This window comes from Coturnix japonica, chromosome 1 (assembly GCF_001577835.2).
Source record: "Coturnix japonica isolate 7356 chromosome 1, Coturnix japonica 2.1, whole genome shotgun sequence".
NCBI lineage: Eukaryota > Metazoa > Chordata > Aves > Galliformes > Phasianidae > Coturnix > Coturnix japonica.
The window spans coordinates 65,563,562-65,583,898 of record NC_029516.1 but is presented as its reverse complement, the minus strand read 5'-3'; the positions used below and the strand labels follow the sequence as shown (position 1 = coordinate 65,583,898).

Sequence of the window (20,337 nt, the reverse complement as noted above, 5' to 3'; positions counted from 1 at the left end):
AAATAAAAGCTCAGCTCAAGTCATCAGGTTCATTTTAAAAATACTTTATTCTTTTTTAAACCATTAAGGCAAAAACATATTGCAAATTACTCGTGTTTACATTCAATCCTGCAGGATAATTTTCTTTTTTTCTTCGTTTTGAAGCACAGAGGTTTCTACCAGTCTCTATACAAACAAACAGTGAATCCAACCGTTCATTTCTTAAAGGAGAAGGAAACCAAAAACAATGTCAACAAGCTCCAAGTTTTTCCATTCTAGCTTGGTAGGCCGGTAACATCTGAGAAGCCATCATCAACATTGCACTATGATGTGTAACTTCTACATTCATGCATGTAAGTGACTTTGTCTTCCCTGTAAGTCCCTGTGAGTCCAGGGCTGCTGTTCTTTCCTGGGAATCCCAGCTGCATTTGGTCTGACAGGGAGACCCTCAGCATCCCGCCATGTGGTGCTGCGTGGGATTTCACTGGGAAACACTTTCCTTGGGAATCAGGAACTCCCTTCAAGAAATGTCAGCTCTTTGCAATTAAACACACCCCAAAACTGCTCTAAAAGTAATCAGTAAAAAAATAAAAGGCGACTGGAAGCAATGATTTGTTTGTTGTTTCGGGGTTTGGTTTCTTTTCCTTTTTCTTCTTTCATATCATTATCTTGATGTAATTAAACACTCCTTAGCTCTACTGATTAGGATTTGGCAATACTAACAAAAACCGTGCTTTTTTCAATCCTATCAGATAACAGACAATTTAACCCATAAAAGGTTTTAACATGGTGATGTACTTAAACTGTTGCGTTCCTAAAGAAAAATCAGAGCAACTGTATAGTTGTGAAATACCAGGAGCGATATGAAATGCAGCTCATCTGAGAAGCTGATGCCACAGACAGTGCCAAACAGCAATGGGGGTGTTCTTGGTAAAATCTGCGCTGTTCAAACTTAAATTAGCTTTGCTATTACCAGGGAAGCCACAAATGTTCTTCTGCTTCTGAAACCAGAGGAAAATAGTTGTGGCCGCTGAGTGAAAGCCACGGCCTCCCACTGCCAGCCAGCCCACGGGAACTGCCCCTGGAGGGAGCAGGGTGAGGGATTTCATTGAAGCAGCCTCTTCCCATTCTGTGTGTGCCTGTCAGCCGACATAACAGCGCAGCTGCTGAGTGGATCTGGCGGCAAGCGCCTGCTCCCCAGCAGCTCCAAAGAGCGCAGCAGCAGGACTGACGGACAAAAGCACTGCTGCGTCTGGGTGAAGGCAACCCTACACCGGGCAGCAAAACCTTCCTGTAGCTCACAGATGTGCCTGAAGTAGCGAAGCCTGGATGTGGATGGCTCTATGTGTGGCAGATTGCTTATGAATCACCCAGCAGTTTGGCTAGCGTTACAATTCCCATTACACGTGGCAAAAGATTCTGAACATTTATTGTGCACTCCCACGCAGCAGGAGGAGAGCGTGCCGCTATTTTGGTTGGATAATATTTTTCACCACCATTATTTTTTCCTTTCAGGGGTGAAGAATGCCATAAAACATTTTGCATTGGTTGTGCTGCTTTTGTTGGTTTTTCTTTTTCTTTTCCATAGTAGCAATTAATGCTCATGCATATCCACCCTGAGAAAACATGCCCAAATTCTTAACATGGCTTTTAAGTACCTTATGTCTGCTCTTGCAGTCCAGTCCATTCTTAAGGCCCAGCCTGTATGAAGATTAATCTCTTTTGTGCCTGTAGCCTACATCTGGGCAGGGGCAGCTCAGCTGAAATTGAGGTCCTTGAAGTAGAAATTCTGTTCTGAAACCAGGTTTCAGTGGAATCTGACTAGATAACACTGATGCAATCAGTCAGGAAGATTAAGGGGGAGAAAAAAGAAAAAGGCTTCAGAAGCTGAAGAAGTTGTAAAAACCTTTAAGCACCTTGGAGAGAACAGAAGAGGAATGCCCTCGCCCTAGGATGGGTTTAGTTAACAACACATCGATATGCCGATATGCCGTACTTACAGTGTAAAGTGACAAATCTGATGGTACCTTTTAAAGTTTTCTTTTCCCATTGAGGCCTAAGAAATTCAGGACAGGAGCAGCCATAAGGTTACCTTTCATCCTAACCTGGTCTTCCTTTAAGGAAGCCTATATTCAGCGTGAAAGTGCAATCTTAACCCTGGTGCCAATTGCCAATGCCAAACCTTGACAAGTTGAAGAACTTGTGATGGGAACAAAGCCCAGGCAGGAATAAATAGATGCTTGTCTTTGACTTAAGGCCCACCGCCCTTACCCATAACAGTACATCTTTCCTCACTGTACAAAAGGCTTCACAAAGCTAAAGTACGAAACAAGTATTTAAATTAAATAATTTACATCTTTTTTTTTCCTTAAAGCACCTCTGTAATATAATTTAGTGAAAGTTTATACCTTGCAATTACTTTCTGATATTTTACAAATCAAAACGCGACAAAATGGTATTACGTTAATTAGAAAATTCCACAGCGCATACCATCAATACTCTCAGATCAAACCCGCGTATAATTTAAATCTCTAGTAAGAAGGATAGCAGAACTAATTAACTCTAGATTAAAAAAATATATATGCAACTTATCATCAAGAAAGCACTTGAGATACAAGCAAGTACCAGATACCGTACCAAACCTTACATTTGGACACTTCTTAAGGGATTGGGGTTTTCAGTGAAGGTCCGTTATTTATAAGAACTTATCCTTAACTAATAACCTAACAGCTGCAAATGCATTTGTTAAAGGCAGTTGCAGATTTTCTACTAAGTAACACGGTCGCTTTTAAGGGGAGACAGAGCTGAAATTGTTCCTCTTTAGACACAGTAGAAGCAGCCACAGTGCAATCATCTCCAATTTCTTTGTCTGATGTGATGTGCAAGTTGTCCCGGCTTTCCATTAGAAATGAGGAGGAAATTTCAATATACGAGTGTGTGACCCAGCTCCCGTGATGAATAAAATCTCCAAAGCTTTAGCAGTTTGAATAAACAAACAAATGTTTGGATGCTTATTATAAGCTCTTTGATTTGCAAACTTGTGCTCGCTCTCTCATGAGAACGGACTTAGTGCAACTGCTGGTATTTCCTAAATCCGCGCAGGCCAGAAATAAAGCTAAAATATGCTCTTTGGCAACACTTCAGCTTTCTAGCAGCTGGCTAGAACCAGAGCACAAAGGCACATGGAAATGACAGAAGAACGCTTCTTTAAATGCCAAGAAAGATTCAGCTTCTGTAAGTGGAGAACGTTCCAATCTACAGACAGTCCTTTTGTGTTTGAAATAAAAGTGGATTTCTGAAACTTCGATAAGATAGAATGCAATGTTTGCTTTGTGTGGGTGTTTCTTACAGACAGCTGTGCACTATCAAACTGAAAACAGCACACCTTTAAACAGTGCCTGAGAGAGTTTGAAAACGAGTACTCCTCATTATTTGAAACAAATTTGTTTTGCTCTTTTCTTTTCCCTGCTATTAAAGTACTGGTGGCTTACCAATAAATCAGAAACAAAGAAACCCTCCAAAGTGAATAGGTGGTAGGTTTGTTGAAATCCTATATTGTACCATTGCTCCTTAGGATCCTTATCCACCTGTGTCCTCTGGCTGTAAGCTCATCTGTGGGTACCTGGTCCCTAACGAGGGGTCTTCAAGGCTATGACATTAAGATAAGCTAGCATAGATAAGACTCAGATCAAAGCTATATGTAACAAGCTAATCAGCCTTAGATAAATCTTTATCCTGAAGTCTGCTGACTTTATTTCCCTCCATAGACTGAACGTTTTAAAACATTAAATGATCTATATGACGTGGAGATGCTGAAAGAGATGCTCAGTAAAGACTCCAGACTTCTTGGAAATGAACATAAATTGAGTAATTTTGACATCTAATTGGCAAACCTCTAATTCAGTCATCCACACAAGGCTTAGATGTAACATTTTGGAAGGGCAAGATTTAAATTAAGAACTTCCTTTTGCTCACTAATGCAAGTGAAATGTCTGCTCTGTTCTTTGCAAATACACAGAACCACAGAACCATAGGGGCTGGAAGGGACCTCTGCAGATCACTGAGACCAACCCTACTGCGAAAGCAAGTTCCCTACAGCAGGTTGCACAGGTAGGCCATCCAGGTGAGTCTTGAGTATCTCCACAGAAGGAATCTGTGTGTAGGTGCATAGTGCAAACCTGTAGACAGTGGGGTTTATCCAGAATTTTCAGCTATATTATCATCTTGTTTATACTTTTGTAACTCACAGATGTATTCTTGCCATACATTTAAAGGCCTGCAGTTTAATTTAAACTAGAAATCGAATGCTGGTGTCCAAAGGGATTACTCAGAAAACGCTTGCATTTTCTGGTGTTTAAAAAACAAAAGCATTTGAAATAGGAAAAAAATGCAAATAACACTTTCCTAACGCCTCTGATGGGATCCTGTTACAAAGAAGCTGCTAATATGGATACAATGCTGTTTAGAATTCTTTATAATTTCGTCAGATGTATTTATTATGTAATTTTCAAGTTCAGTTAAGCGTATTGGCCTTGTTTGGAAACAATCACAGGGAAAATACATTTTCTCCACAGTGATTTTGTCTTCTTTTCATTTGGTTTTGGTTTTATAGTTTTTTTTTTTTGTTTGTTAGTTTTCTGTTTGTTTGTTTGTTTTTTGAGAAACTTCAGTACGTGCAAATTATGGAGGAGAACTTTCAAATTCACATATTGCATGTGACTGTGCTTTGGGGAAATGGCAGCTTACACTCCTTCAGAAGATAAACTTAAGCCAGTTGGCTGTTGAGTTTCCAAGGTTAGAATTTCCGCTGCCATCAGCTGCACGATGCTGAGCGCTGCACACTTCCTATGCATGGATGCAATGTGTACAGATCCCTGGTATACCATCATGAGATTCTGACAACTTCCTTGAATGAACAATATTGCTTTATCTCATTGCTGACTGCATTTGACCCAAAGCCACCGTTTCATAGAGAGACAAGGCCAATTTGAAGAATCAAGCAGCACGACTGATAAAATCACCTTGTTATTTCCGAGGGCATACTGTGTACTGCTGCTAGACAGAGAAGGCAACCTATTTCTCATCTAATGTAAGACCAACAATCTTCTCTTACTGAAGTATCTGAAGGAGCTGTAATAAAATGCTTAATCAACCCAGCTGGGGGGAGAAGAAGGTAACTGACAGGGAAGGCAAAGAAGGGAGTTCTGTGCGTATATATCTAATTCTTCTAGAGTGCCCTAGATAGTCACCAAATTTGAGGCTGGTGCTTTAGTATTGCACGCTAAAACTTCTGATAATAAAAAAAAACCTAAAAACTGCTAAAACACAGGACAAGAAGGAAGGTACCTTTGCCATGGAATCATTTCTTCAGAGTAAGCTATCACTGCACTACAATACTGTACAGTTGAAATTCTTTTTCCTTTCCTGGACTAGGATCAGATTTTTCTGCCTGTCCAGAACTCTGGCTCATTCAAAGTTGTATTCTTAAGTCAAAACTGCATCTTGAGCTATTGCAAGTTCTTCAAGCTACGCAGCATTAGACAAATTTTTCCTCAGGGAGATTTTTGTATTTCCTTTCCAAACAACTGTTCTGTGACTTTGCGCTTTTCCTCTCCTGGAAAAACCTGAATTGCTGCTATCTGCTGTATTTTAGATAACACTTAGGATTTCATTTCATTTCTTGAAAGTATTGTCTTTTCAGTGCGCTAATCCTGAAGTACCCAATGCCATGCTACGTGGAGCTATACTGTGCTTCATGGATTTCAAGCAATGGCACAAGAAAGGCCTTTCAATTTTTTTTTTTTTATATGTGTATATACAGTAATATCCAGTCATTCAATAAACCTGGACTGATTGACTCTAACAAAAACTATTAGCTGTTTCTCATTTACCACCATTAGCCAAGAATGCGTTATCCTTATGACAGTGCTTGTAGCCGGAGAGAATTTGCTGAATTTGTTACTGTAACTCTAAAATGACTAAGCCAAGAGGAAACACTTTTTTTTCCTTTTCTTTTTCATTTCCATTACTTAACATTCTGATTTATTACACAAATACATATTCTTTTCCAATCTTCGGATTTCCAAATAAAAGAACTGCTTTAAGGCGCTTCATGAACGTTACGATCGGTATTTTTCTGCAGCATTCAGTCAGAAGAAGACAGAAGAGCTCAAACCAACAGACCTGTAGCACTCCAGTTACTTAGCTTTTACACTTTTCATGCTCCGAACCGAGTGAACAGCTGATAGCTGTGCAAGTGATTTTGCTCCCATCTATTATTAATATTGCTGTTGTCTTTAAATATCATGGAAAAAAACAAAACAACACCAACTAAAAATCCTTAATACATGTCCCTGTAGATTTCCTGCAGTAAAGGGTGCAAATGTGCGTCAGATTCAGTCTTCTTGATTATCTGAACAAGTTGAGCGTGCTCTGTGACAAGTTGCCGGAGGTCAGCCATTTTTTGGAGAAGTTTCGGGAAGAGGAAGGTATCATCAGGATGGTTGGTTTGCAAGTGCAGTTTCAGTACGTGCACAATGCTCTCTTGCATTTTTTCAATGTGTCCTACATTTACAAGACCGGGACGATCTATTCTCAAAACAGAAGAATACATGTCAAAAATTTTGAAATATTCTTTATTGCAGGCTACTTTATAGGTTCTATATTGTAGGCTGGTGTAAATTTACATTGTACACTTGAGGGCAATGACAATAACCTCATCAACTTCAACAGGTTTTGGAACAGGCTTAAAGTAAATCTTTAAAGAAAATGTAGTCTTAGCCCTCAGGTCAAAGCATTTTTAATGCCCACAGTTATTTGAGGAAAGAGTTCATAGTACTAAATACAACCCGTATTACTGAAGGAAAAAAAAAAAACAAACAACCAACAAACACAAAACCCACCCCTTCCACTCACAAAACTAAAGGAAGCATTCAGCCTAGGAATCCAGTTCTACACTCTGCATGACATGATAAAAGAATTCAAATGGTAGGGATAAGTGTGAAAAAACACATGGCTATTTCTAGAGCCTTCGTCAAGTTTGGGAGATCAAAATAAGATAAAAAATATATCTCGCTTTCACCCTTGGTTCCCATACATATTGCCATAGCATAAGTTATTGACAGGACGTAGAGAAGTACCTATTAAGGACGTTTCACGCTTTCCAGCATAGGGTCCCACTTGCAGCTACTTAGAGACCTATACTTAAACTCTCTGGATCAAACTTCTCCGTGAGAACTATGAGGTCACAAGCTAAATTTGTTTCTTGCAAACTTCAGCTATTTCCAAGGAGAAGAAAAGAGAAGAATACCATTTTGCCTGCAAAGAACTCTCTTGACTTTTGAAAACTCAAAATATCAATATGGTGCGCAAAAGTAACTCAAGATTTGATGGGAACTTACTATCTAAACTAGCTCTTGAAGCACTTGAAAGTCAACAGACAGAATTCACTGTTAAGGATGCTGCCACAGGTAGTGAAAAGTCTTATGAGTTTGGCAGCATATAAAAAAAGCAGGCAACCATGCCATTGGAGCTGTCTTGGTCTTATTTCTCTTTTTCAAAATGCTTATGAATAGTTTTGTATTTAACCTTCAGTATGAATGTCCTTTCTGTAGGAAGGAATGGATAACATTTGTGTTCTTTCACTCACAAACACTGAGCATAAAAAAAACAAAGCCACGCTCCCAGGTGCTATAAAATTATTTTTAAGGCACCATAAATTATTTTTTGGAATTAGCTAATTAAGTTGGGTTTTGAAAATAAGTTGCAGTACTAAAATCAAAAGGCAGGACATGCATCAACAGCACTGCATTTGTGCAGAACTCATTACATGATCCAATCAGCAAGTCAAAGCTGAGCAAAGCTATAGTCTACCTCTGTCTCCATTTCTTCATTACAAGCTGCTTTTCTGTCCATTTTGTAAATGTAAATACTGCTCCTTTAAACATAAAAAATACTAATCCCCCAAACCTCAAACAAAAACACACCAACATTCTTTACATTCCACTTTTAAAAATACAGAGTAATTAGAACCCTCTTCAGCTTTAGAATTATTGCCTCGAAGAATAAATATGTAGCGCTTACCTCCACAGCAAATGATGGCAGCGACAAAAAGTGATATATCACTGTCATCCAGCTCCAGTGCATTGAATTTCACAGCAAACTCAAACTTGGGCTCCATTATATCACAGAATGGCTTTCTCAGACTTTTTAGGAACTCTCGGGTTATAAAACCGTTTCCATAGGCTACCAGCATCCCATCTTTGTTCATTACAGATGCTAACATGGCAAAGATGGCTTCATAAACTCCATATTTCAATAGCGTCACTTGATCATTCAAGTCAAGATTGGAGAAGCCAGGGATAGATTTAGCAAATTCAGTCAGTTCTGTGACAGTCTCTACAGATGTACACTGGCAGCAGTGGAAGATTCGAACTTCGGCTTCCTTATTCTGAATTCCATTGGCAACCAATTTTGCCACCAGCGTCTTCTCTGCCATGCACAAGGTATCCATATCATGTATAACAAACGGCTACGGAGAAAACAGTATTAATTCATCAATAAAATAAAAGCTATTAGTCACTGTCTTGCTAAAGAACTGAATTTGGACAAACCTTTTAATTTTCATAATAATCAGTTTTTAAGCTATCAATAAACCTTGAGTTCTTTCATATATCTGCATAGAGAGAACCATGTATTACAAAACTATGAACTGCAGTGTTTACAAGCAGGTCTGCTCTTCAAACAACAAGGTAAAAAACAGAAGGTAAATAGGAATGACATATCTTCAATCTACTTTTACACAGAATTGTAGAATCACAGAACCCTTAGAGTTGGAATGGACCTCTGAAGGCCATCTAGTCCAACAAGTCACAAAAACACGACCTGTTTATTACTCTTATGTTCATTACCAGATTTTCATAACTATGTCACAGCTGTTCTTCCATAGAAATTTTGCTCAACTCGCCAGCTAAATCATCTCTAAAACCAGAATCCTATTAGGATGTCAGACGACACTAAACTTCAGTCTTGATCACATTCTTTTCCGTAAATAAAACCCCATTCATTTAAAAAAGATATACATTACAATCTGATGAGGTATTGCCAAGGTCTTAGGAGCCAAATATAGAAATGACACCTCATCATCATGAAAAATGCTTGTTTATGCTGCAATGAGTTACAGTAATGTCAAGAATTAGGATCTCCTGAAATCAAATATTGATGCACTGTTCAGAAATAGGTAAATTATTAATGTGTTTGGCTACGCTAGACTATAATACACCAAATTCCATAGTTTAGAAGATAGATTGCTTACAATTTTCATAACAGCCTTTTTTTTTAATTTTAACTGAAATTAGGATTTTTATTTTACTGCTGATTTTATCTTCTATATCACATATAGAGGATACCTCTTCATTGTCAAACATTGATTTCCTTGCCATATTCCATCACTTTTAGGAAAACTCTGCTCATTGTCAAAACAGCAGGAATTTCACTACAATCTCAGATGCTGTGCAACTGCTAAGTAACTATTTCACAATACCTACTAATTAGTCATGAACAAAATACTGTAAGTAAAATATCATAGAGAACATTCACTATTTTTTTCAAGACCTTGGATGAATTATCAATGAAAATTAAACTGTTTAGCATACGTGTCCCCACAACCTTGCTTCTCCCTTTCAAAGTATCCATACAGTTATGACCAGGAAGGCTGCATGAGGAAGTGCGTAGAACTTTAGAACTGAGTTCTTTCCTTTCCTACCATTAATACTGTTGGGACTGTAACAACAATAATTCAGAGCTGTCGCATGTTCTAAAAGATAACAGTATTTAATCTGGTAACTGCAGCAGAAAAACATTTGATATTCCCTTCCCCCCACCCCAATTCCCTTTCAAAATGGGATATTAAATTCAAACCATTTTCCTCACCAATACCTCGAGGTATTCACATTCATATACCCGTTTGTTTTTTTGATTAAGAACTGATTCTCTTTCCCTTACGTATCTACTGTAATTTCGAGGTTCCTAAAACTATTACTCTCATAGTATCTAAAACTATTAAGTGTTTATATTTAATATAGGATTTCTTTTTGTATATTTCATTTCTGTATTAGCATATGGCTCATTTTCTAAAAGATACGCTTAAGAATTTAACAAATTATTATATCACCTTATGTCCTTCTAGCTTTACTTTAAAGTTAAGATAAAATTACTTACTGGATTGTTGTTAGTTTTCCCTGCAAGGATGACTCTGGCTTTAACCTTGTTCATGTTGAAGTTTTTCAGGTAAGCATCATGAATTCTCTTGGCGAGTGATTTAAGATCTGCCATTTCTGAATCTTCTATATAATTTTCACCCGTTAGAATTTCTGCTTTCAACTTGGCCTTCTCAGACCTCGGCATTCGTCCAAAACGTATTGCTGATAGGAAGACAAAATTATTTTATTTTGTTTTTTAAAAAAAGTTTTTTTTTAAAAAACTGTGCCTTTTCCCATTGCTGAATAGACAGCAGAATTTTCCATTCAGAAAAACCAAGCTTGGAGTAGCATACTTACTATGATAAACTCATAAGTGAAATAGTTCTTTCCAGCACAGGTGATGACTGAGACCTGACTGTTGAAACTCATCAAGTCAGTATACTAAACTGAAGGTAATTAGACATTTTAGAACACAAACTGATATCTGCAGTGATGTAAAAAGCATGCCTTTTTCCTTCTACACTACCTAAATAGTTCTTCTTTCCTTACTGTGTCTTATAACTCCTAAAGTGAGACTCAAAGTCTACCACGGGAATTCTAAAACAATTCAGTGAGGAAAGTTATGTCAGGAGCTTGGCAGAGAGCACATGTGCAGGCTGGAAAGCTGCCTGGGGAATTACTCTGCAGGGAGATGGGCCCAAATTCCATTGCTGATTCTGAACCTGCTAGGGCTTCAGCTATTTATGCGCTGGATGTTTGCTCAGTTCAACATATCTGTACTGTCCAGTGAGAACAGAACTGATCAGAGGCCCATATTTATGCTCAAAGTTTGCTCAACAAAACTTCTTACCAGTCTCTTATTAGCTCAGCAAGACTGGATACAATAAGAGTAGAGTTTGAGTATCCAATCTAGTTTTTAGGAGATTCTTTTGAGAGGCCGTTTGAAAACTCATTGGACGCATAAGTCTCTTGCTTCTTGGGTGACTGTTCTTGCCACTTAACAATAGAATAAAAAGCATATTTCAGGTACTTCTTCAGTTTCATTCAAACCTTAAAGGAACTCCATTTTACATGGGGTCCTGCCCTCTGATAGTGGAAAGTTTTGAAATTGCTTGCATGGCTGGTTGCTCTTGTCTCATTTCAGCAGGTGACCAGTGGGAGGACAGAACCTCGCTGCTTTGACTGAGCAATTCCAAGCTTGTGCAGAATTAGCCCTTAAACATGCCAAGGAATGTTCTCATGATATAAGGTGATATGGGGCATGATCTGCAGCGTGGTTTTGGACTTCAGTGGAAGGTCTGTTCTGAATCTGGCCATGAAACTATCAGAAAAGTGAAAGAATCTCTTTCTTAAAGCAAAACTTGTACTGTGAAAGTCAAGGCTGTTAATCGAATCAAGGTTTGTTTCCTGAGAAGCATGGCCTGCACGTTAGCAGCTTTTTCCCTCCTTTTTGGCCTCCCATATGTTTGCCCCAGTGAAACTGCTGCTTCCTTCAGCTGGAGCACAGGTACCCACAGGGAAATTGTTTCAACTGAGGACTAACCCCTGCTGGCCAGCACAGCTCTCTGCGCAGTTCCTGCTCCTGAGATGTTACTTTGATAGCTGGCACGTTCTTCCCAAGTCATGCAGAGACTATACACCCACTCCCAGTGCATTTTAGTATGGTTCCTCACAAAGGAGCCAGACTTCCCCAGAACCAGAAAGTTAACATTCCCAGTGTCACTTCCTAGGGCTCTAGACTACACTGCCATGGGCAGCTTCCTCAGCCAGGTGGCCACGCCAGCTATCTTGATGGCGTTGTTTCCTTAGAAAGTTTGTCTTCCAACCCACAGCTTTTCACCTAGCCCAGCAACTTACTCTCAGATCACACCTGCTCCCATGTTCAGCCTTGACACAATCTGATTTACGTAGGGAAAGCAAACTGCTGTCATTTGGACACGTAAAATATTCTTCCTTGTGGCTTGGCCTCTCCCTCCCTTATCTTCTCCCCTCTTTACCAAAGTTGCATAGCAAGCTACATACTGTACATAAAACTGCCTTGTGGGGTTGAAATTGGCCTGTGAGCCACAGGCTTACCAGCCCTATATTAAGTCATTAACACAAACAATAACATAATTTTTAAACTGTATATCTAAATGCTCTAAATTTTTACCATTCCATTTAGCAGGCAACCTACCAGATACCTGCTCCATAATCAGCACACATGGTCAGCAACCTCCCCCCCTTCCCAAACCATCCCAAGCCTACAAAATACTGGAGCCTGGTCTTCTACAGATTTCTGTCCTATGCCTTTCTCTCTCACAATGAAATAGTTTTCCTTCTGCTCCTCTGAAAATCTCCTGACCTGAATTCTTCCAGTACTGGAGCTTGTTTCAGTGATACCAAAGTTCTGAGTGAAACAAACTAAATTCACCATCACATGGACAAACAGACAATTCACACAACTGTATAAAGTTCATAAGTGTATGTTTGGAAGGTGTTTATCAGTTATTTCAGCTAGTCATGAGAGAAACTGCCCCGCCCCCCCTCCACCACAATCTATACTGAAAAAAAAATATGAAGTTCAACTGATATATAAAGGTAGAAAAGTTTTCCAAATGCTTGCTTCCAGAAGCAGATCCTGGGTAGAAACAAGCAAATTATTAAGGGCACTCTTACCTACCATTATGTGACATTCCAACTGAAAGGCATTTTTGAAAACGACAGTATTGGCACTTATTACGATTTTTTTTCTGAATTTTGCAATTGCGATCGCATTTATCATAGATGAGTTTTAATCGGATTGTTCTCCTAAAAAAACCCTGTAAGAAGTTTGAAAAAACAACATGGAACGTTAAAGAGCTGCTGACTACTCAACTTTAAGCATGTACGTAGTTTTTATTGTTTACTGATATCATGAGCGAAACAATGTGAAAAGTGTAACCTGTACAAAGGTATAAATTCCCTGCTCTCTAAAGTGAAGTGTGTGTATGAAGGTGTGTACAGAATGGAAACCAGGAAAGGAGGGATAGTTTTCAGCCCCCTTTCTTGTGAGAGAACTGAGAGCTTTGCATACTGGAGTAAATTCACTATTAAGGATTGTGTAAAACAGCCACAATTCCCTTTTGCATCTGTTTTCGCAGTGCCTGACAGAAACAACCTTCATCGTTCACATGTGTAAGTCACACAGCACACAGAATGAGCATGTTTCTATTCAGCAAATGTGAGGGGTATTACAATGAAGCACAGCGTGTTGAAAGAGCCAATAACACGAAATAGGCATTACAGAAAAGCCTATAACCCATCAGATCTTACCACAATGTCCTGATAGTGCAATGCAACACCAGACTCGTACTAAGAAGTAATTAAAGGGTTAGCAAAGCTTTTTAAAGTCATTGCAACATTTTGCTTCACATGACATAGTAACAAATAGCATTTAGGCTGTGGAGGAGCATAATCACCAGAGGTGATTATGAGCTTGCTCTCCATGTCCTCAATGTCTAATAGGGTTTCTAGTATTATTCCATAAGATTTATACTTGAAATACCACCTCCTGACATGGAGCAGGAGTAAAATGGTACACATAAAATTATTTCTCTCACCTTAAATTGTAATTTAGAAGAAAAAAAATATACGCAAAACTGAAACATCAGAAAGAAAAGCATCTTACATTTCTTGGGCCAGACAATTCCCAAAAATCATACGTTAATGATAACACTCATTTGCCTCAAATGTGAGCACAGGCTCCAAAACTACTAGAGGTACGATACTAAGTGATCCAAGCTGAACAGGATGGTGATGAGGTATTTGGGATTTATTAGTGTTGTAATGGAAATGTAACAAACTCGCATGCTTCTCACAGCTGTACTCCCAACACAAATAAAACACTAGTGGAGCAAAGTAGGCTTTGATTTTTGGCCACGGTTTAGTGTTTTAAGTTGTTTTAGTTATTTAACTAACTAAGCAGTTCCACAAAAGCGGCATTAAAATTTTCATTGTGAATTGCCTCTGCTTGATGAAGGTCTGGAATTGAGTTAATGTATCCAGTTACGGTAACTGAACAAATTATTTCCCGAAGAAGACCACAGATATATTTATTAAATAATTTCAATGGCTAAAATTATATTAATTGAACATTTATGAAACAAATGTTTATCTTTATATAACCCTGTAAATAAAGCGACATGATTTAGGCTCTTAAAAAGAAAATTATGACTGTACCTTACAGCCTTCACAAGCATGTACTCCGTAATGGTAGCCTGAGGCTTTATCCCCACAAATTCTACATTCAATGTTTAATGCTCCACTGGGTGATTCATCTATGCTACCTGGAGCTGTGGCAAAATTAATGGATGAAGGACTGGATGCTGGTGAAAGGGTGTCTAAAAGAAAAAGGAACACTTCATAATTACTATGCTAAACCCACAACAACAACAACAACAACAAAGAGCTTATTTTAAAAAAGAAAATAATAATTGTGAGTCAGTAGTGTATAATCATAGCCATTAAGTGAATTTGGCAGTAAATGTTTGATAAATAATCCCTATTTATTATACTAGCAGAAACACAAACAGAACACAGGGCATACCTTGCCAATTTCAATGAGAAATACAATGCCGGTTGACAAAAAAGCCTTACTGAAGTAACTCTAACAACAACAACTAGAAGGCAGACAATGGTTCCTCAAGATTCCCCAAGTATACTACACACAAAATAAGAGAAAACCAAGCATTTTTTTATTTTCCTGCATCCCATTTTTAACTCTGAATTTTTCTGGTTTTTATCAGTTGGATGTGAATATGAAATCGTTTAATTCCCCAACTTAAGTAAGTAAAAAGTACTCAACTAATATGTCACTCAAATGTGCATGTAACTGTCTTCATTAAAAATATAAATATGAAACCAAGAAACAACATTCAACACATTTCTTCTACTCAAGTCAAACAGTCTGAACTATGACAGGAGGGGAAAAAAAACAACCAACCCAATACAATAGACTTCCCATCTGGCTTCAAGTTTGTACTACAATGACCACTCAACCTGTCAATCACTCTTTCCAGAAGGGTTATTAAGAGCTCATCTTGCTTTTATGTTTTTATGTTTCTCCTGTGCCATGCTGTTTAGAATGAGATCTATTACTACAGTATGATAAGGGACATATTCCTAGCTTAAGCTGAATTAGTCCAGCATTTGAAGATACGCTCACAAATCCCACTGACTTCAGAAGAGTTACTCGTAGTTTTAAATGATGATCTTAACTGAGACCTATAAAGCAGTCATACACATTCATTTTCTAAAGAAAATATTTACTTGAAGCAAAAACATATTCTTTCACTGAAAACAGATATTAAAAGGAAGGTAAATGTACTTCTGAGATATCCAAGCAATAAAAGCTTTGATCACATATTTTACCTTTTGGATATAATGGGAAAATAATCTCTAGAATGTTGTAAAATGAAATAAACTCTCAATTTTATTAGTAGATGAACATGTTACAGAACCAACACCTTCCAGCTTTAATTATTTCAATTAATATTTTCAGCTCGTTTGAGGAAAATATTTTCTGAGGCCAGAATTTCTTTTATCTTCCATCTTGCAACTTGTACCACGAGACTCCAGCAAATTAATGGGTGTGTTATTTTAACAGAAAGATTAAGAAACACTTATGAATGTAGGTCAGCAAGTATGACACTGGAAAAAAACACTGGCATAGGACTCGGACTGCGTTGCCAGCACTGCCAAGCCCACAGGCAGAGTCATCAACAACAGCCTAAAACACAGGATTTTTTTAAACGTATAATTTTCATTTCTTTTTACTTGTGTCACAGAATTTGAGCCTTAAGAGTTCATATTTTCCATCTTCTCTAACAGAAAAACTAGGATCTTCCATCATGAACACTGAATACTGAAAATAAGAAGGTGACAGTAGAAACTGATCCAAATTACCATACGATTTGCAAGCACACAAAAAAATAATTGAAAAAAAAACCAAACCAACAACTTCATGTTTCAGAAGAGCTATATTACAAAGCTGGTACATTGAAACTTTTCCTGTATAAGGCATATTCTTAATTGTGAAAGTCTGCAACTGAAAGGGATACAGACCATACTTCAGACAAACATTACTTTGGGCAACAGTGCTGAGGAGTGCCCCCCAAAATTCACAGTATGCATTTCAACCACCTGTAGCACAGATGCTCACCTCAGCTTTGTTAGTGTAATTTTTATAAAATGAAGTAGTGATCTAGAGCCGGCCTAAAAACCGATTCGTAGTTAAAAAACAAATAAATACACATATAAACAAAAGAAAAAGAGAACTTAAAAAAATGAGAAAGTTAATCATAAACTGAATGTTAAAACACCCCTACTACTAAGAGGTTTGCAAAACCACAGTTTCAGAAGGAATGTTTTATTGATATAATTGGAGTGCCCTGCTACAATTCAGTGACTTTCAGTTTGATTTCCCAAACCAAGTCTCACACAAAAATGTTCTGCCTAACAACTATGTAATATATCAGCTCTCTCTGATTTGTTACTTCTACCAGAATAGAAACCCTTAGTTGACCGATGCTGCTCTTTAGAAGGGAGAAAAAAAACAGTAATTTAAAAACACCAGTACATTAAAATACAGTGGAATTCTAGGAGTGCTTTTAGGGGTTAGATCCTCAGTGCATATTTCACAATACCTTTCAAATACATATGGCCTGAAGAAACTAAAGAAAAGGGGATTATTTTTCAGCACAATATTTTGACTTCCTGTATGACTAAACTACATAACTTCTTTGCTAGTCATTTTTTAAGAATTAATTTGAAAAAGAAGGCATTGAAACTTAATAAATTATTAAGTATTAAGATAACTTAAAAACCAGCAACTTTATGTTACGATCTAGTAAATCTATCCTTAAGTATATTAAGGCAAATCTATAATCAGCTTATATGATTTTAGTGTCATTTAGTCATAAACAATAATTATTACATTAAAATGGCTTTCATTCCTATCACTTCTTATTTATAAACGAAAGCTTTATGGTAACCTCTCTTACCTGTTATAACTGATCCATCAGATCCTGGACCATTTCCCAGTGATTGGAACTCTGTTAAACTTAAAGCTCCAGAGCTATCATCACCCAGAGACTGAGAAATGTCTTGAATGTTCTCCATATCTTGTAGAAACTCTCCAGATAAAGGACTGCCTATATCATCCTCCTCCAGGGGAGTAAGTGGATAGAGCTGGTTTTCAGTGTCCACCATTTTGGCCAAATAGAGCAGTCACTTAAACTCCTTTATGCTGGGGAAAAAAAAGTTAAAAAAATATAGATATGTATCAGCAAATACAAATTCAGAAATATATATATATATATATATATATATATATATATATATGTAAATATATATTTACATTTGATTCAGTTACACACAGTACATTGGATAAATGAGTTCTGATCTGATAATGATAATGAAATATTATACAGCATTCTCTTTCTCCAGAAGGCTTACACAGTGTGAATCTCTGGCAGGTCAGGAAGAAAAAGTCCACACAATATTTCAGTATAAGGAAAATGTGTGACAAGATCAATTTGTAGATGTTGTTTTCTCTCCCTTGCAGTTAAAGGTTACATAGAATTGTGTTTCAATAGTGGGTATTATGCACTTCCCACCAAAGTTAACTGAAAAATAACAAGTATCAATATGTGTATGCAATACATTAGAGTACTCCTTTCTCACCTCATCTAGCAGGTTTAGATATGCTGATTGGGTCCTCTGTTCTCACCTCTTAAATCTGTTCTCATGACACTGAGAGAACAAAGTGCTGCTATTTACAATGCATCTTTACAGATGCTAGCAAAACTAATAGTTTTTGACCTACTTAAATCAATGAACTTACACCTTCAGCAAGAATGTTCCAGCATATGCAATCCAACATACTTAGAATTCCTAGAGTTAGCTTTATTTCCCACAATGAAATAAGTTTTCAGAGTTGCCTTCCAAACTCACCAACAGTGTCATCAACTTTAAGTAACATCACAGAAACCTAAGAAAATTAAGTACTCATTTCACAAATTTCAATTATTCTTTTATTGCCTCGTCAGGTGACGAATTAATAAATGCACTGCAGAATTAATAAATGCTTCTCCTGCTGCCAAGATACACTTCTGCTAAAACAAACTCATTTTTAGACTGAGCAGCTAACACTTGTCTATGCATACAAACACGTACTGATGCATTCAATGATTTCATGCTGGCTTTCAGAGAATCTTTGGCTGTTCCCATGGTTGCCACTCAGTGCTGACTTTTGCAGAGACATATTTTTGCTGCCATTTACCACAGAGCATGATCCCTCCAATCAAGCATTTTCTCCCCATGTTGATGGCAAAAGTTTGCCTTCAATTATGTTTGTGTAACTTCACAAAGTACTATTACACAGGTGGTATAAATGGGGTGAAAATGATCTACTTTACAGAAGAGTAAGAGTTACACTTTCTACAACCTGCAATGTACATGCAATTTTTAAGCGATTTACTTTTCAAGCGCACTTAGCAGTGTGCACTCCTACTTTATGCAATTTCATGGAAAACCAATGGTGCATATGCATTGTTCCTATGGTGTTTCTCGATGTACTCATTACATGATACTAAGGCAAAAAAAAAACCCCACACCCAAATCTGTATCACTTAGTAAGGCATTCTATCTCACAGTCCCCTTCCTTCTTAGCACTGACCGGCCAATCAATGTTATGTTAAATATACACAGTAGACTTGTCAGAACTTTCCTCTGATTTTCAGGGTACCCACATTTTTAAAAGTAATACCCAATGTCTACAGTAGTGCAGCCAGTATACCATTACTCATTACTCATGTATCCAACTTGATACATTAATTACTCATTAGAACATCATACCAGACTGCCAGCAATGTAATAGAATATTTATCAGCAAGGCAGTGATTTTCACGTGTACCTCAGCCTCAAGAGAATCCAAGCAGCAATGGTTGAGATGCCCAATAATTTTCGAACAGAATAGAACATTACAATGGAAAACAGTAACTCCTACCACATAGAGTACTGAACTGTAATTGTTATCCACTACATTTAGTACAGAACCTCCATAATTTTAAACTATTTGGTAAAATCAATTCCAAATGTCACTTTTGAATCTCAGCAGATGTCCTTTCTCCAGGAATTGTCTTTGTTTCTCTTATAAATTCTACTGGCATGTAACCTGACAAATACCTACATTTGATATGTAATAGGCAGAGAGAGGATATAACGTTTAAATTAAAACTATTGTAACATACATTATGACCATAACTAATGGTGAAAAATAACAAAAATGATATGAATGATGACAAAATAAAACTTTCCTCCTAAAGATACTAAAAAACTATCCTCGTATTTCAGGAATACATGAAAATACCACAGAGTATTGTAGGTTATCAGAGAAAGATTTTATAGCTAAACAGCCTGCAAGGATTCAGAACAAGGCTTCCAAACTCACGAAGACTACTGAAAAATAACTTTGGAGATGTAGAGGCCGTTACAAAGCACTAATTTCACAAAGAATGAAAAAGAAGCGACTGCAAACCTTTCTGTTAATCATCATTTGTTAATCTCTACCAACCTTCTATTGTAAATGTGTTTGTACAACTCCCTAGTAAGGCAGCATGAACTAGCTCTTGAAAACCAAGAGCTGTAGGTTGGTATTAGGTGTCTATCTAGAAAAGTCCTAAAGAGGTACCTCCAGCATTATATTGCACACCTCACTCTTCCCAGATGTAACTGGATTATACTCCAGATGAGAAATGAGGAATCACTTTTATGTATTTTACTTGCAAAAATAAAAGCTAAATTACTATCTGTTTGCTTTTCATTATGAGGGAAAGGAGTAAAGAAATCTTGATGTATGTAATTTTTATAATGGGAGAACAACAGCAACTGTTCTCTGGCAATCCAAAAAGGGACTACCTCATTTGTCTCCCCAAGGAGCCATCAATAGAAAGGGAAGTTTGCCAGAGAATTTGATCAGCACTGTTCTGCTGGTGTGATCAGTCTAGCACAGACACTTTACCTTCCTCTGCAGACATCACATATGTACTTTGCCTGAATATTGCTGGGGAAGTTTCGGGAAGCACAGGGCTTTGCATAGCTCAGCATTACTCGCTGCTCCTCACTGAACCACAACCAC

At 37.5% G+C, this 20,337-nt stretch overlaps 1 protein-coding gene across 7 annotated transcripts in view; it reads right to left on the bottom strand.

Annotated features, from left to right (window-relative positions):
• Window positions 1–28: 28 nt before the first annotated feature.
• The window catches only part of PPARA (peroxisome proliferator activated receptor alpha), a 37,100-nt gene continuing 16,791 nt past the window's right edge, over window positions 29–20,337 (bottom strand). For all 7 annotated transcript variants that reach the window (XM_015870635.2, XM_015870648.2, XM_015870642.2 and 4 more), the window contains 6 exons: window positions 17,201–17,445; window positions 14,379–14,539; window positions 12,841–12,979; window positions 10,198–10,400; window positions 8,062–8,509; window positions 29–6,567 (listed from right to left, as the gene is read on the bottom strand). In XM_015870635.2, coding sequence (XP_015726121.1) covers window positions 6,320–6,567; window positions 8,062–8,509; window positions 10,198–10,400; window positions 12,841–12,979; window positions 14,379–14,539; window positions 17,201–17,408 — 1,407 coding nt within the window. In that variant the 5' untranslated portion in view covers window positions 17,409–17,445 and the 3' untranslated portion in view covers window positions 29–6,319. The remainder of the gene's footprint in view (window positions 6,568–8,061; window positions 8,510–10,197; window positions 10,401–12,840; window positions 12,980–14,378; window positions 14,540–17,200; window positions 17,446–20,337) is intronic.